General features: G+C 36.9%; 1 protein-coding gene across 2 annotated transcripts in view; it reads right to left on the bottom strand.

Annotated features, from left to right (window-relative positions):
• GSK3B (glycogen synthase kinase 3 beta) overlaps positions 1-17,471 on the bottom strand; it is a 199,592-nt gene that overhangs the window by 11,149 nt on the left and 170,972 nt on the right. For both annotated transcript variants that reach the window (XM_082624258.1, XM_082624257.1), the window contains one exon: positions 8,380-8,478. In XM_082624258.1, coding sequence (XP_082480384.1) covers positions 8,380-8,478 — 99 coding nt within the window. The remainder of the gene's footprint in view (positions 1-8,379; positions 8,479-17,471) is intronic.

Raw genomic sequence — 17,471 nt, 5'->3', positions numbered from 1 at the left:
AAAATAAAAATGTATTTCCTTATTTACCCTAAACACGTTTTCCGATTCTCAAAAGCTATAAAATCATTATTGGCATATTAGTAGAAGAGCGTATTTCAGATATATCAAATCCTTTTTGTGCTTTACATGTACTTTACAAGTATACTTGGGAACTTTAAGTATACTTTCATTTCCTTATTTCCTTTATTATGCTCTCCCAAGCCTATATTATGTATTTCTATTCGCCAGCTATCCTGTTTTTATAACAAGTTAGAAATGTCTCAAGACAGGTCAACTCCTCTAAAAGATAAAGTTTTGGAGGCCTGGGCCACGTTGTTTGTACTATGTAGCTAACTCAGGACGTTGCTATTCAAGCTGTTCCAAGTGGAAATGCCTCTACTATAAAACTACGTCTCAGACATTCATGTTATTAACTGACACATGAACCAACGACACATGAACCATTACTCACAGAGAATTAAAGGCATACCCCAAAGTTATATTTAAACCGAAATCATAATCCACACTAATGAAATCAAAGTAGTATCAGTATTAAGGAAAAGGATTCAATTTTCACTTTTCTCTTTATACTGTCTACTATGATTTTGACAATTTTGTGTGTGTCATAATGAGGGAGAGGGAGGGGAAACACTCCTCAGCAAAGCACCATCACCTCTCATGTCATATTATTCCAAGGAAAAGGTGTGGCACAAGACTCCATGGTGGCTTCAGTCATTTAAAAAACAGAACTGAAATTCAGGTGCTAGTGAGCCAATCAATCCAGCAGCAAACCTGGAGGGCTTATCAACAACACTGTTTATACTTGATCTGCCAGCAGTAGAGGTCTCAGCTGCTGTGAGTTCAGGGGCAGAGCACATTTCGATTTGAGGCTTGGTTGTTCAGGGTAAAAAAACTGAAGGCCACGCGGACACAGGATATATTTTCATCTTTTAAGTTAAAAGACTTAGTTTAGGAACAAAGAATAAGAAAAGGCATATGAATATAAACAGGTAACTTCAGGTAAGGAACTGAGGAACACCTGAAGAATACCCAGAAGAATGTCTTATAGGACACTCACCAACTTAATCAAGAAGGTTTTATTACATTACTTTTGGAGGAAGGAGGAAAAACCCAGGTAAAATGTTTGACTTAATAGGAAAGAACATGTTTTACATAAAAAGAAGCAATTTCTAGAAGTGATACTTAGCACTGCTCTGGTGAAAATAATGACAAAGATGGTTTGACTTTAGGTACCTATATGCAAACTCACTAAGTGAACTTGAAATTCTAACAGAGGGTAGATATAGTCTCATTGGTGTCAATGAATTTGTCAAACTGGCACATATGGATGGAAGTCTGTATTTCAAACACAGAGCCAATAGGAGTAAATGGGTATAGCACTGTACCTACACCCACCTTTTTCATCTACTAAGTTGGTAATGCATAAAAATACACATGTGCACATGCACTCTACACCTCCTGCACCCCACTCTGGGCTGGCTAGTGTTGAAGTAATAGAGAAATGAAAAAATATGTGCATTACCAATGTAGACTGGGACAAACTTTCTGGAAGGCAATTTGACAATATGCATAAAAAACTTAAAACTTCCTTATATCTTTTGACTCAGGAATGCTTCTAAAAACTGGGACACAACCCAAATGTCCAAGAATAAGGAATTAGTTAAAGAAATTATGGTACAGGCTTAGAATACTGGTTGAATACTAAAGTCATGTACGCCCCTTCCCCCAAATAGCATAAGCCCATTAAAAAAATAGGACAGAGTTATCTCTGTCCACTGATAACTAGACTAAAATATATTAAATAGTGTTATCTTTCATTTTCTTTGGAAGTGAGAATATGGAGAGTCTTATTTTCTAAAATAATTATATATTGTATTTTTAATAGAGAAAAATCCTTGGTTTTTTTTTTAAGTTATATATGTTTATGAAATTCCACATACATTTAGGTTAAGACAAAGAGAAAATAGACAGGAAAGAGTTCGGAAGATGAACACCTGAGGGCAACACTGTGGGTTCTGCAGCTAGACAGGGTATGGGTGCAGCTTTCCCAGAGCACACTATACAAGTGCCACAGAGTCAAAGGGTAATCATACTTGGGGGGGAGGGGGGGAGGATGAAGGGATGGTAACCATCATTTTAGGAAAGTAAGTATTTGATACACTGACTTAATTTAACATTTGATTTTTCAAAATCAGTGGAAACAAACAATGGGAGATATTATTCTGGGTTTAATTCTGCCCAGCTAGAAAAAATTGTCTGGTGATGTAGAAGGTGACAGGGTGACAGAAATTCTGGGGGAAAAATAACTGTAATAGTAAGAAAAAGGGATCACTAGCCCTGGCTAAGCTGAAGCATGACTTTAGCAAAATGCATTTCAAAAAGTTCAGGGAACAAATAGGTATGATTTTGTGGTTATAGTCTACAAAAGGGGTTAATAACTGACAAGAAATAGAAAATCATGAAAATCAAAATTCTGACCAACCAAACAATTGCACATACTCTCAATGCAAAGTAAAAGGAGAAGAACCAAAGAAACCAACTAAAAGGGTTTTCTTTGATGGGCTCATAATTTAAAAAGTAGGGTACACATCCCAGGAAGAATAGAAAATAAAAATGTGCACTTGTCAGAACAGGCCAGATTTGGTTTAAATGAGGTAACAGCAAAGGGTTTCAAAGCAAGATCAAAAAACATTAAGCCCCCTGACCAGGTAAAAAGACAGAGAAGACAGACCTTGTCCAACTCTTATCATGATTCCCTTTTCTGTTAGAAGGGTTTTCAACCTGGAAAGGATATAACAAAAATCCTAATAAACAAAATGCAGCCCAAGGAAGGTGAGGGAAATCTATACATTTTAAATGTCTTTAAACCCAGAATCTATAGTCCAACAAACACATTCTAAAATGGATTACAGAAATTCAGTTTACAAATATTTAAGCACTAGAAATTTCCCTAAGTCTTAAAAAAAAAAATATTTCATTTCCATCTTTGACAGTTTCTTTTTTGATGGAAAAAATCTGAAAGTTTTCTTGACAACAGCAAAGCATTTTACTTAGTTTTCATAACATTATTATATAAATGAGTATTGTAAGGTTGGTCTGTAGTTAAGAGACCAGTTATTCAGAGACCATCAGAAGAATAATCCCTAGTAAGCGTTGCATAGTCCCATTTAACTTATTTTATCAGTAACTTCGGTAAAGGCAAACAAAACAAAACAAAACAAAAAACTAGTAGACTCTGTCTTGTCCTGTTTAATATATTCTATTAGTTGCTTGGATAGAGGCAAAAAATTGATGTGTTTATGAAATGTGCAGATGACAAATAACTGTATAGAAAACCTAACATCCTGATACTTTAGAACATATTCAGGATTAGGATCTAAAATCCTCATTAGTATGGAGGGGATGCTAGCCATCATTAAAATTTGAAGGACTTTTGCGTGTAAGAATTGGGTTGGTTTTCTATAATCCCAGAGTAGGATCACTGAATGAAAGAGGTATAGGGGACAAATTTCTAACAAAGTGATACAAAGATGGAATGTGTTACTGAATATTCCAGTTACTGAATATACACAAGCATGAGACACTAGTTCTCGGTAGATAATAAGGAAGGTGAAATCAGCGGTTTTCAAATTTGTTTTCATAGCAGAACCACTGCACTGGAAGAAGACTAATATACAAAGCAAAGAGAAAACCTCTAGCTGAAATTCCCGACCACATCTCACACTTAACTCAGGTGGCACTGGGTCAGATTATCTCTAAAGTGGTTCATATTTGATTAGCAAAACTATAATTCCTCAAGATGTGTTATTCTAGATGGTCCAGATGAATGGTCTCCCAAATGGAATAATTGGGAGGATCTGTTGGGGGTGTGGAGAAAAATCAGGTATAAATATCAAAAAAAGAAATTATACTTTATGGACTGAGAGTGGTATGTATACTTTTCAGGAGTTTCTCGTGTCAATCAGAGCCACAGTAAGATATAATGCCTCCAGGCACTGAGGTATTCTAAAAACAATTTAAAAGAATGAAAGTTTTTGAGGGAAAAAAAACCCCCACCACTAACAACATCCATACCCACTAATTTAACACAACTGTTTTAATTTCTGTATATTTGTATCTAGTTCCTATCCACATGCAAGTACACATTTTGGCACAGTTACCAACATGGTACGTAAGATTTTTAAGTTTTCTCCACATAAATTAAGATGAATATCTCCACAGATGTAAGTTTCATAATAATTGTCTTTCATGGTTACATACAAATGGAGATTTCATAATGTACTGAAACATTTTCCTACTGTTGACCATTCAGATCATATTGGCTCTTTTTTTGTTATTATTTAATTATTCCTATTCATATCTCTGTACATGGTAGCTTTTTTTCTTCTATTAGATGTACCCTGAAGTTAAGATCCCTAAAGTGGGATTAGTGAATAAAAAAGTATGAACTCTGCTGTGATAGCTCTTGTACATAGTAATGCTTTCCAACAGGTCTTTATCCATTCATCTGCAGTCACTACCAGAACCTTGAATACAACACATGGAAAAAGTAGTTGAAACATCTGCAAAAACAGTTTCCTCAGTATTAATGTCATTAAACTGACAGAAGCTATCTTTACTATTTTCAAGAAAGGTGAGAAAAATAGCTATTACTGTGATATTCTCTTGTACTGATCAAGGTTCTTTTGGGGAGGCTACAGAATAACAACTATATATTCCCAAAGTAATCTCACCTTTAGGCCACGGAATAATAACCTTTAGGCCACAATCTGGATAAGATAAGGTTTACTTTCTTTGCTTTTCCAGAAGTAGCAATATAGAGACTAAATTGAGATTTCTGCCTACAATGTATTTAAAATTTAATAAGACCTAACATCTGAATACCATTTAATAACTTTGGCTACCAAAAGAAATTGACTAAAATCTAAAGCTTATTTCATGATAATATAGTCAGTATGATCACAGTTGATGGCATCTTCATCATTCTACTTTGTTCTTCTTCTGCTTTTATCCTACCTACTTTAGGATTTAGCTTTGCTCCCAGATCAACATAAATGTCACAGAACTCCATTCTTATTTAAGCCAGCTATAAACAACATAAAAGCTTCTGAGGCAGTCATCTAGGAGCCTCTGTATTCTGATGCTCTTGCTCAAGATACAAACATGTTTGACAGAAGCTGAACTTCAGTGGTGCGGAGCATCAGCAGAAATGGTATTTTAACAGATCAGAAGATAGTTTCAGGGCCATGCTTCTCTTCCGAAGTTGTATCAGTGATCTAGATCCAATGTTAGATGACTAGGAGGCACATTCTCAGGCTAGTCAAAGTAGATATTCTGCTTCTTGTTGATATGGTTTTGTCCTAAACTAAAAGTGGCTCTATTTTCATGTATATTCTCCATTAAATTGACTTAAATTAAGTAAGCCAATTGTTTAGTTAGAGGTACATATTGCAATTAATTCACCCAAAGACATACTGGGTTCTATTATTGTGGTGCTGCACCTAGGGTGAGTGATTAGAAATTCTAATTTTGATCATTTTAAATTAGAAAAATTTCCAGGTTCAGATCTTCAAGGTCTGAGGCTTTGTGGCTTAACAGTTTACTTCTTCATACCTTGAAGCAGCCCGGAAATGCTTTGTGAGGAAAGTTTCAGCCATGTCAGCAGGCATTCATTCCCTCACTGCTTGGGTGGAGAGATGGGGTGTCTATTTATTCAGGTGAGGAGAGTCACAGGTTCTTTCATAAGAATGATCCTTTTTCATAAGAGGATGGATGCCAACTTGCCTTTCACATGGCTGGTTTTTAACATTTCTGGATCTGTCCTTACTTGGCAATAACAATAATAAAAATAGTGTAGCAGTTTCCTTTCACTGAAGGTCTACCATGTGACCAGGCAAAGTGTTAAGCACTTTGTACATTTTACATCTTACTTCTCACAACTATATGTAGTGGGTATTTACTATTCCTGTTTTATGGATAAAGAAACTGAAGCTAAGAGAGACAACAAAGAGCATGTATATTTTAAGGTGTTACTAAAGAATATAACTTATACTACCAAATTCTTATTTAAAATATGTGTACATGCACATACATATATATTTACATAAATACAGGTGGCCGTTAAGGTCATAGAGTCAATCCCTTCATCTAGATGAGCATTTCCTGAGGTATGTTTGGTGACACTTACTTTGGCTCTCATAACTTTGGCCCCAAAGAAAACTGTTTTCCTTTAACTACACTGCGGTGGTATGCCTTTGGCTTACACTGAAGGGCACTTAAAGAAGTATCCAAATGGAACTCACCATTACATTTATTGTTGACACTTTATTGTTGAGAATTTCATTTACTCTTATCTCTTATAGTACAAAATCTGCGGCCCTAAAGGAGAAATACTTCTCAAACAGCAGAGTCAGAAACACTTTGCTTCTCCTAAGCCACCAGTGTGCTTTTAATCTAATGAACAATGGAAATTTTTAACAGGTATCATTTCTTTATTTACTTTAGCAACTAGGAGGCTCAGAGAAATATGTGAAATCCTTTCTGGTAACTATTAAGATACTCAAGGAATACATTCCTTTAATTTTAGCTCTGCCCTTAGCCTACTATTCCTCTATTAAATTCCTCATACCCTGATCTATTTCAACTTTAAAGTAAATTCTCAGGATCCAAGTCCAATGTCAGTTTCCATATTTATGTTGAAATTTGGTTTCAACAGCTATAAAAATGTATATACCACAATAAAACATTTTTTGAGGACTGCTGTAACCTGTATCAAAGCAACATCAAAATCAGGTTATATACTAGGATGCTACCAGGCAGACAATTTGCCCAAAACCTTAGTTGCAATCATTAACTAGTTTTGTATTTCACATTAAGGAAATCATTTAAAATTACCCAAAACTTACCAATCATAATTCTCATTGTTATTCACAGTCTAAAACAATTCCTAGAAACTAGATCAACAAGTAAATGTACTAGTTCGGGGTTAGGGCCTATTTAATGTTTTGAACAATCTGTGTAATCTAACCTTGGCCAGTGAATTATTAAGTTTATTAATAGCTCATCTAAGTAATCCCGTCTTCCTTCTAAATAGAGGTCATAGTTAAAAACAAAACTAAAAACAACCTCTATATTTTTACATTTAAAAAATTCAAAGCACATTTCAGTACATAATTGATTTGTACCATATTACTCTAAGAGAGCACTGCCACTCATTTTATAGATTGAGAAAACTAATAAGACATTACTAAAACTAATAAAGTTCAAATGACCTTCTCAAGGTTAACATGTGCTGATGAAACTAGAACTAGAAAAGAGACCTTTCTTTCCAAACTTTTTCTGGAATGAAGACAGGCCACAGATTAGAATGAAATGTTTTAAATCCTTATTAGCAACATTCTAAAAGGGTAAGATTGGACAGGAACAAACAACTCTGTGTCAGACAACATGAGAGAGATTTTGACCTCACTGTTGAATGCTAAGAACTAGTAATGCAAGATTTTATCTCTTGGAGCATAAACGCCCTTTGGCAAAAATGGGTCTGATCCAACTCAATTCAATGAAACAGATGATTAAATAAAAATGGAGTCAGCTCCTGACATCTGCTTTTTTGGTGGTTGTGGTGGTAGTGGGGTGTTGAGGGGAAGACACCAAATTCTTTGTGAGCCCAACTGTGCTACCTATTTCTAACTTCATTGTAGCTGTCCTTCGGAGGACCTTCAATTCACTCAAGGGTTGGGTATTTTCAGAATATCTGTAATGACAGTAATTCTCACTAAATCAGGTCCCAACATTAGCTAGCTATGGGACCAGCAGTGTACCTGAGCTCTAAGCTGGGAGACTGTATGGGCATTCTTTTCTTTTTGGATAGACAAGATTTAGTCATATTCTGATCTAAGTCTTAGCTAAATGTATTGGCATTGCAGTTTTAGCCCTTTCCAATGATTAAATTACACCAATCTATATTCATACTTCTTGAAAATTTGCCTCTCTAGTATATTAATATAATTTACATTCAGGGTGATGGACTTAAAGTGAATTATCTTCAATAATATTACATTTGTACAGACTGCTTTCTGCTATAAGCATCTCACTTGACATATTAATCAAGAAATTATACAGAAAGCATGACTTTTAAAATAACAATTATGGTGACATCACTTAACATTATTATAAGATATTTATACCTCATATATAAAGTATTTATGGGGTCCTTTTATGCTTTTTGGAAATTAAAGCAACATTTTATTCACATTTAATCATTTGGCTATGCTACGTTTTTGATACTTGGAAGGCACTAAATGTTCACATTCATCAAATGAGATAAAATGAAGACAAAAACAAAACACGTTTTTATAGAAGAGACTTATGTGTTCTCACCTGAGGCTGCTGTGGTATTTGAAGGGGTTGAAGCAGCTGCTTGAATCCGAGCATGAGGAGGAATAAGGATGGTAGCTAGAGGTGGATTACTTGACAGTTCTAGAGAAAAAGTAAGACACATGTGTTAGAATCCACTCTTAAATTTTATGTCAAACTATTTTATTGGTAACACTAACAGAGGATACAGCATTAAAACATTGGTTTAACAGAAAAAAAAGACATGATAAACCTACATCTGAAAGTAAATCATGAGCTAGTAATTATCACATAGAGAAAGTCCACAGAAATGGTGTGATACATAACAAAGGCACTAACTGCTAAAATTAGGGTATCTCTGAGAACTAAAGATAGGCCGGGGAAAGGTAGTGGTCAAAAGTTTGAGGGTAAGCATATTAATAAGATATATTTCCATCTTTTATTAAATATACGAGGTTTTCCCTTGGTACTCTGACAGTATTTGACTGCAGGGATTGAGGGTGACAGTGTCACAGAAAAGAGAATATAATTGCAGTTTGTACTTTGGCATGCACAGACCAAGTTACTCGATGGCAGGTAAGATTTATCCAAACAGTAGTGGGAACGGGATTTAAGGAACATCTGTTTAAATTCTCACTGCTTTTATTAAAAATGTCTTTACTGAATTCTACTTTGCTTTTTAACTTAGTAAGATTATTACTTTTTAAAAGTTTGAAATAGGCTTTTATCTGCATGTGGAAAGTTTCTGTCAACTGTATACAAACTGGCTTTCTTTAAAGAATTAAGTTCTGTATATGAATCTTGAGAAAAAGATGATATTGGACTTAATAATGTAAACAACTACCGAGACATGGTGGTGAGCTTGTACATAAAAGTATCTGGTGTTAACTTCTGATAATATGACTTCTTCTAGTCTGCCTCAGATAACCCTGGTTTATTCTCGTAGTTCCGGCATTTAACTAGTGAGTGCTTATTTCCACTCTAACAAGTGTCGCTATTAATAATTCTTATTCCAATAATTTGAAGGAATAATTATATGACCATACTAGCTAAAGGAAGATGTTATCCTCTGAGCTACAAGCAATTCACAGTTAGGGCACGGACTAAAAAAAGTTAGGAAATAGTATTTTCTTTAAATTAAAGTAAAATTCACATAATATAAAATTAATCATTTTAAAGTGTATAATTCGTGGAATTTAGTACATTCACAATGTTGTACAACCATCACCTCTACCTAGTTTCAAAACATTTTCATCACCCCAAAGGGAAACCTTTAAGCAACTACTCACCATTCATCCCTCCCGCCAGCCCCTAGTAAGGGAAATATCGTTTTAACGCAGTACTTTACAAAGCCCCTGGCAATACTGATTTATTCAACTTGCTGCCTTAGTAGCTAAATTTTGTACTAAATCAGATACTAAATGATAACTAGATTCTGGTAAAAAGAAGCAACATGCTGATGTCAAGATATATGAAAAATGAATGGGAGGAAAACCTCAAAACTGAGAGAAGACTATTCATTATCTTTTCCCCTTAAATGAGAAGACTTATTAGGTCAGCTCATCAAATAATAACCTTCCCTGAGTTGGAAAATCACTGCCCTAACGATCAGGTTTGAAGAGATGCTGCTTTCTCATAATCAGCTATAGTAGCTGTTTCAGTTCTCACTGAGGTACAGAAAGAGCCAATGTAGTTTTACTTCAAATCAGTCCAATTTTAACACACAACCTTACACCTAGAAAAACAAGAGAATCACTGATAATTGCCATGGCTGATGAGTTTATGGTTCTAAGAATAAAAATTAATGTAAGATGTGGTAGTTACTCTTCAGTAATCCAAAAGAAAGTCAGACTTACCATCCCAATTAAGATTAAAATCTCCTAAAATAGAAAAGCTTCTTTAAAATCCACCCATCCATCTACCCACCCACACCCTCATCCAACTGAGCATGAAAGATTGTGTTAGGTCCCAGGATAGACAGATAAAAAGACAGTTGTCTTTGTCTGTTCAACAGAAATAGAAAATGGAAGGACAATTACACAAATAAGCTGGCAAGAAAGGCATTCAATCGATTTGAGACTGGGACACTTTTAAATTAAAAGATCTCTATGACCATGAGCCCAACATCTAGAAGAAAATCCAAAAAAGGAAAAGATGACCAAAGATTTTAATATACGACATTTTGACAGAACTACAATTGAGATAATCTTTAAAATAAACTGAATATCAGTGGTCTGTGGTCATATGCTGTCCATTTTCTCCCATTCACTCAATCTCTTTGACCAGATCACCTATCCTTGTGTATCTGCATGTCCAATTGAGGGCCATGGTGGTTCTGTGTCTTATTCTGGTTAAGGTGTATGTATGCTTACACACACACACACACACACACACACACACACACACACACACACAAAGTTGCAGGATTTGAGAAAAACAATCCTCTTTTTCACTAGGTGGCAGAGGGGTAACTAATGAAAGTGAAAGATAGGGAACAGCAAAGAAAAGACGATAACCAAAAAAAAGGAAGCTATGGGATACTGGAGGCTTTGCCACATCTAAAGACACAGGGGAGAGGTAAGTAAGGTTCATGAAACAACTTAAAAGACTAAGTTCTTAACCTAGAGTGAACAGTGGAAAGCCTTCGGGGGCGGGGAGAACTTTAGTGAAAGTTTTAAGTCACACATCCCAAAACTTAAGAAATTCTAAACTGGACAGCCACATATAGCTCTACATCTCTCCAACTTCTATACACCATTGTCCTTTTCCTCTTCCTTAATTATATGTATTCCTTCAGGTCCATTGCTTTCCATCCATTAGCCCTTCTCCACTTCAGAGAGCTTGCTAACTGTCACAGCTTTTGCTTGTGTGAATGAGGAAGCCTCCATGTATTACAGCACTGTTTTCTACACTACAAGTCTGTCCCTTTTGTGGGGAGAGACTATGGGCACTTCTGTGGGCTGTCACAAGTAGTCCAAAATGCTTGTTTTGTTTTTGCATGCAACAGTTACAACCTACTCTCAATCTCCCTGTCTATCCATGGCACTGAATAGTACGGAAACGGAGGCAATGAGTATGGATACAAAATGCACAGAAAGAAAGCAAAAAAAAGGATGGCATTTTGGAGGACAGAAAGAGCATAGCAGTAGACATTTTTAGAATCGGGGAAAGTATATGTATTCTATTTTTCTTTAGATTTTTTTTTTTTTTTTTTTTTTTTTTTTTTTTTTGCTGTACGCGGGCCTCTCACTGCTGTGGCCTCTCCCGTTGCGGAGCACAGGCTCCGGACACACAGGCTCCGCGGCCATGGCTCGCGGGCCCAGCCGCTCCGCGGCATGTGGGATCTTCCGGGATCGGGGCACGAACCCGTGTCCCCTGCATCGGCAGGCGGACTCTCAACCACTGCGCCACCAGGGAAGCCCTTTCTTTAGATTTTATGGACTGATTGATTGGCTGTGTTGGGTCTTCATTGCTGCGTGCGGGCTTTCTCTAGTTGCAGTGAGCGGGGCAACTCTTCGTTGCAGTGCGTGGGCTTCTCATTGCGGTGGCTTCTCTTGTTGCGGAGCACGGGCTCTAGGCGCTTGGGCTTCAGTAGTTGTTGCATACGAGCTCTAGAGCGCAGGCTCAGTAGTTGTGGCACACGGGCTTGGCTGCTCCGTAGCATGTGGGATCTTCCTGGACCAGGGCTCGAACCCGTGTCCCCTGCATTGGCAGGTGGATTCTTAACCACAGTGCCACCAGGGAAGTCCCAGTATATGTATTCTTAAAGGCAGAGAATACGGAGTGTAGAAGAGATTGAAAATGAAAAGTTAATAGTTATTCACTAAATATTTGTGTGAGGCTTGAGAGCAGGGAGATTATTAAGGAAACAAGGAAGCCCATAATATAAAAGTGGGTCTAGCTATGGAAAAGAGGTGGGAAGAATAAGAGACCGCATTACTCCAGAGACATGATTCAAACAAAATGGAAACAGGTTCCAGAATGTTTTACAAAACTTCATGCATGACAAGGATTTCTTCAACCAATTGAAGATGGCATAAAACTACTCATTAAAAAAAAATCCCATGGTAGTTTATGAGGAAACGTTATGAATGTTTTGATGGTGTATCAATCATTATGTGGTCCACCATCAAAACATAATGCACAATTCGAACAAAAGCAAAATGAATTTAAAAATAGATATCATTAAGCCAACCAAGAGAGGTATCAACCAACCAAAAGGTTAACGAAACTCATTTAAATAAATTTTGCTGTACTGTTGACACTAAGAACTATAGAAGAAAAATTCCCATGAAAAGACCACTGTAAGTTAAGCAATATTTTTAAATGTTAAACACAAGAACAGAACCTAAATCTAACTGTTTTGGAGAAACCTGAAGTTTCCCTTAAAGTTTCTCTTCTTCCAAATATAAGATTTCCAAATTTATTGATAAGAAAGGGCGGGTTTTTGGATTTTTTTTAAATTTGCGGGGGTGGGGGATAGGAGTAGGGGTGGGAAGAGGTATATATGTTTGTTCAAACTGTGTTGTGTGAAAGCTGAGGATAAATTTGAGAATAGTAATCAATATACAAACCAGAAGGAAGAAATCAACCCTTTATTAACTAGACCTCTTACAGTGATAATAAAATACTATTCATAAGGTAGAAGGAAATCTTCTTTCTTTGTTATCTTTGAAAGGGCTCAACATGCAGACCCCCAGAAAGGCGTCACTACAAGAGGCAAACTTTCTTTTTCTTCTATAAGTAGTTTGAGGTTTTCATGTGTGTATCAGGTCTCTTAAGAATAAATGAAAATTGCCAGTGGTTGTCTATACAGTTAAAACTGCTATTTTTTTTCTATTCACAGAAAATGACTTAACAATGGCATGGTACTTCTTTTTGAGGAGTAATTCAAATGTTAGGATGGTGAACCTTGATCTTACACACTGAATTCTAATGTTGCTTGTTTGGATATATTTTTTTTAGATCAACAAGTAACCCCATTACAACTGTTTCTCTCCTAACAATTTCAAAGTGCCCAGGAAATCTCTGACCAAGTTCCTAACGTTGACTACATACTCCATACTCATTCAGAAAAGTAAACAAATACTAAACTAATCAGAAGATCAGACAAATAGTAAACAAATTACAAGGCTTGCTCCTGCTGCTTGGTAATATTAGCAATGTTTCATGCGCAGACTACATGATACCTGTAGAAACCGATGACTACCTTGCCTTAGAACTGCCCAAGAGGGAGCATCACAATTTATACTAGTCACCCAAAAAGGTGTATACTACATTTATAGTAATACATTGTGTACTACATAATGCATTTTGTGTACTACATTTATAGTAATGATACATTTACAAGTTATCTAGCAAAATGTTAGTATTTTTAAAGTCCTGGTGATTAAAAAGAATAAGCTTTAGTAACCTGAAAATCTTAGAACTCCATTCTTGATGAAATGTAATAAGTGTAGCATTTATGTTGAATTCTGCAGGAACCAGTTTGTGGGTTTTTTTGTGTCCATTTATACCATGATTTTACATATCTTACCCTTTCATGCTCTATGTTTTTAGCTTTATTTCTCATTTTTTCTTTGTCTTTCTGGAGTCAACTCATTTTTTACAATCAGAATTTTGGAGCTGTATGTGTCTTTTTTTTTTTTAGACACATGTTCTTTCTTATTTTATTCTTTCTGACAGAGTTTTGAAAAGAATCTTTTTTTTTTTAACATCTTTATTGGAGTATAATTGCTGTACAATGGTGTGTTAGTTTCTGCTTTGTAACAAAGTGAATCAGTTATACATATACATATGTTCCCATATCTCCTCCCTCTTGCATCTCCCTCCCTCCCACCCTCCCTATCCCACCCCTCTAGGTGGTCACAAAGCACCGAGCTGATCTCCCTGTGCTATACGGCTGCTTCCCACTAGCTATCTATTTTACGTTTGGTAGTGTATATATGTCCATGCCATTCTCTCACTTTGTCACAGCTTACTCTCCCCCCTCCCCATATCCTCAAGTCCATTCTCTAGTAGGTCTGTGTCTTTATTCCCGTCTTACCCCAAGGTTCTTCACGACCTTCTTTTTTTTCCTTAGATTCCATATATATGTGTTAGCATACGGTATTTGTTTTTCTCTTTCTGACTTACTTCACTCTGTATGACAGACTCTAGGTCCATCCACCTCACTACAAATAACTCAATTTCGTTTCTTTTTATGGCTGAGTAATATTCCATTGTATATATAGAACTACCATACAACCCAGCAATCCCACTACTGGGCCTATACCCTGAGAAAACCATAATTCAAAAAGAGTCATGTACCAAAATGTTCACTGCAGCTCTATTTACAATAGCCAGGAGATGGAAGCAACCTAAGTGTCCATCATCAGACGAATGGATAAAGAAGATGTGGCACATATATACAATGGAATATTACTCAGCTGTATGTGTCTTTGTACATCCTTTAATCCAACTACCTCATCTTTTTAAATTAGTAAACTCAGAGATAGTGTCTTGGCCAAGATCTGCACCTAGTTAGAGAGAGACTGGGAAGCAGACTTTAGGTCTGACTTACTCCATATGCAATACTGCATATCTTTTTTTTTTTTTTTTTTTTGCGGTATGCGGGCCTCTCACTGTTATGGCCTCTCCCGTTGTGGAGCACAGGCTCCTCAGCGGCCATGGCTCACGGGCCCAGCTGCTCCGCGGCATGTGGGATCTTCCCGGACCAGGGCACGGACCCGTGTCCCCTGCATCGGCAGGTGGACTCTCAACCACTGCGCCACCAGGGAAGCCCAATACTGCATATCTTTATTGCCTTGGTTATACATCACATACCACCAGTATTCTGGTCTTCCTGGAAGTGTATCTGTCCAAACTACACACAGAACTTTAAGTCCAGACATTAGTTTTTCATTGTTTGTTCCTATAACATTCCACATTCTCTCCTCATTCCTCACTCCGCATAGTACAGTCAAGGCAGCAGAGACACTCAAATCTCAGGGAAAGGGAAAATAATCCTCATAAATAATTGATAATTTAGATCCTAAAATTCCGAATACAGTCAACACTGTATGTCAGTAGTACTCTAGTTGCCTGAACTAAAACTAACCTGCCCCCTCTTACTGGCACTCACGAATTTCCTAAGCTCTCCCTTGCAGTGTATTTCCTTGGTTTAGCTTTCAATACCTAGAAGAGTACAGCTTACCTCGATATTTTACTCTTCTAAATTATTCATAAAATATTAAAGAATAATTCTGACACCAGTTCCTTTGATAAGTAAAAACAGCTCCATCTCTCATTTATTTACTAGAATAATCCTTTTATTTATACCCAAATTTCCTCAAGTCCATTTATCAAGATCTTTTATAGCCATTTTTCACCCAGAAGAACACAGTAGAAAAACAGGGATAGCCACGTGAAAGGTTTATAGTTTAGTTAAAAAAAAAAAAAAAAGAGGGGCACTGCAAGTGAGAGCAGTTTATGAGTTCCTCTTTAGGATTTGATTCATATCCTACATATAAATCAAGAGTTCCGGGCTTCCCTGGTGGCGCAGTGGTTGAGAATCTGCCTGCTAATGCAGGGGACACGGGTTCGAGCCCTGGTCTGGGAAGATCCCACATGCCGCGGAGCAACTGGGCCCGTGAGCCACAACTACTGAGCCTGCGTGTCTGGAGCCTGTGCTCTGCAACAAGAGAGGCCGCGATAGTGAGAGGCCCGCGCACCGTGATGAAGAGTGGCCCCTGCTTGCCACAACTAGAGAAAGCCCTCGCACAGAAACGAAGACCCAACACAGCCAAAAGTAAATAAATAAATTAAAAAAAAGAGTTCCTATCTTATGTAAATTTATTCTTGCTATTGTAAATTATAATAAATCTAAAACCAAAAAGTCCCTACTCAAGGTTAGAATATTAGAAGATACTTCATTACCTCAAGGTGGTTGAAATACTATGTCCACTTTATTATTTTTTTAACTTTTTATTTTATATTGGAGTATAGCCAATTAACAATGTTGTGATACACTATGTCCACTTTAGATGTGGTTGAGGGTAAGACAGGCTAGAAGAAAATGCCCAGGATATAGAAAGCCAGGTAAGCAGGTGGGCTGACCGTATTTATGCATACCACTATTTCATAACAAAAAAACTGGTTTAAAAATCATTGCTATAAAGATATGGAGCCTCCTAATTAGCACAAATAATGAGTTACAACAGATTTTACAAATAAGTAGTCTACTGCTTTCAGATGAAGAAGTATAACCCTTTGTTAAGCTGGCTTTCTGTAACACTTGCTTTTGTTGCCCACCCCCAACTTGTCCTCAGCCCCTGTTTTCATCACTTCCTTTTCTTTAACACAGTCCTAAACTCATTAAAAAAATCTTTCTCTGATCCTTCCCCCATTCCCTTTGGTTTTCTCTTACTCTTCCTTTTACTGTCTTTTTTTTCACTTGATTTCTGGAACCCTTTTGCTGTCTCATCACTGTTTTCCTCATGTCCGGATACTCTTTTCCCTGTATCCCAAGACATCCGTAGTCTGCCTGAGTTTGCATGCTGTTTTCTGAATGCTCCAAATATCCTGTTTTAACTCTCATTTAAGCAGTCCCCCCTTCTTCTGGCCTAACCAATAAGCCACTCTTCCTCCTTGTTCCCCCACAAAACTATCATTCACTCAGATAACCCAGCTAAGTGGTAGAGCAGTAGACTCTTCAAACTAACTCACACTAATGTAAATAGTTGATAATCTTTACTTACACCTGCCCAACCCCCATCCTATCCGATGCCCTCAGGGGGACAATGTTTACTAAAATAATTTTGCTTGGTAAAATCTCATAAAATTAGGCTAGAAAATTGGAACTGGGGATGTGTGTGGTGGAACTAACTGGAGACTCATCTTTAAACATACAAAACTACCTATTTCCAGTATATTCCAGCCTTGGAATAGGTAAGGAATTGGAAAACAAAGAGAAAATCGATCTCTGTTGGGATTTCCTCATTCTATTTGATTCCTAAGGTCTGATTAAGTTATGTCCAACCTTTGAGATCCAATAACTGAGGGAAAGGGAAAGAGGGTATGGTTTGATAAAGGTCTGTCCTGGTTTCCAATGCCTGGATGCAGGTAATACTGTCAGT

The sequence above is a fragment of the Mesoplodon mirus genome (assembly GCF_964341445.2).
Source record: "Mesoplodon mirus genome assembly, chromosome: 6".
Taxonomy (NCBI): Eukaryota; Metazoa; Chordata; class Mammalia; order Artiodactyla; family Ziphiidae; genus Mesoplodon; species Mesoplodon mirus.
Note: the sequence above shows the minus strand (reverse complement) of the source record. Positions and strands in the feature narration are given on the sequence as shown.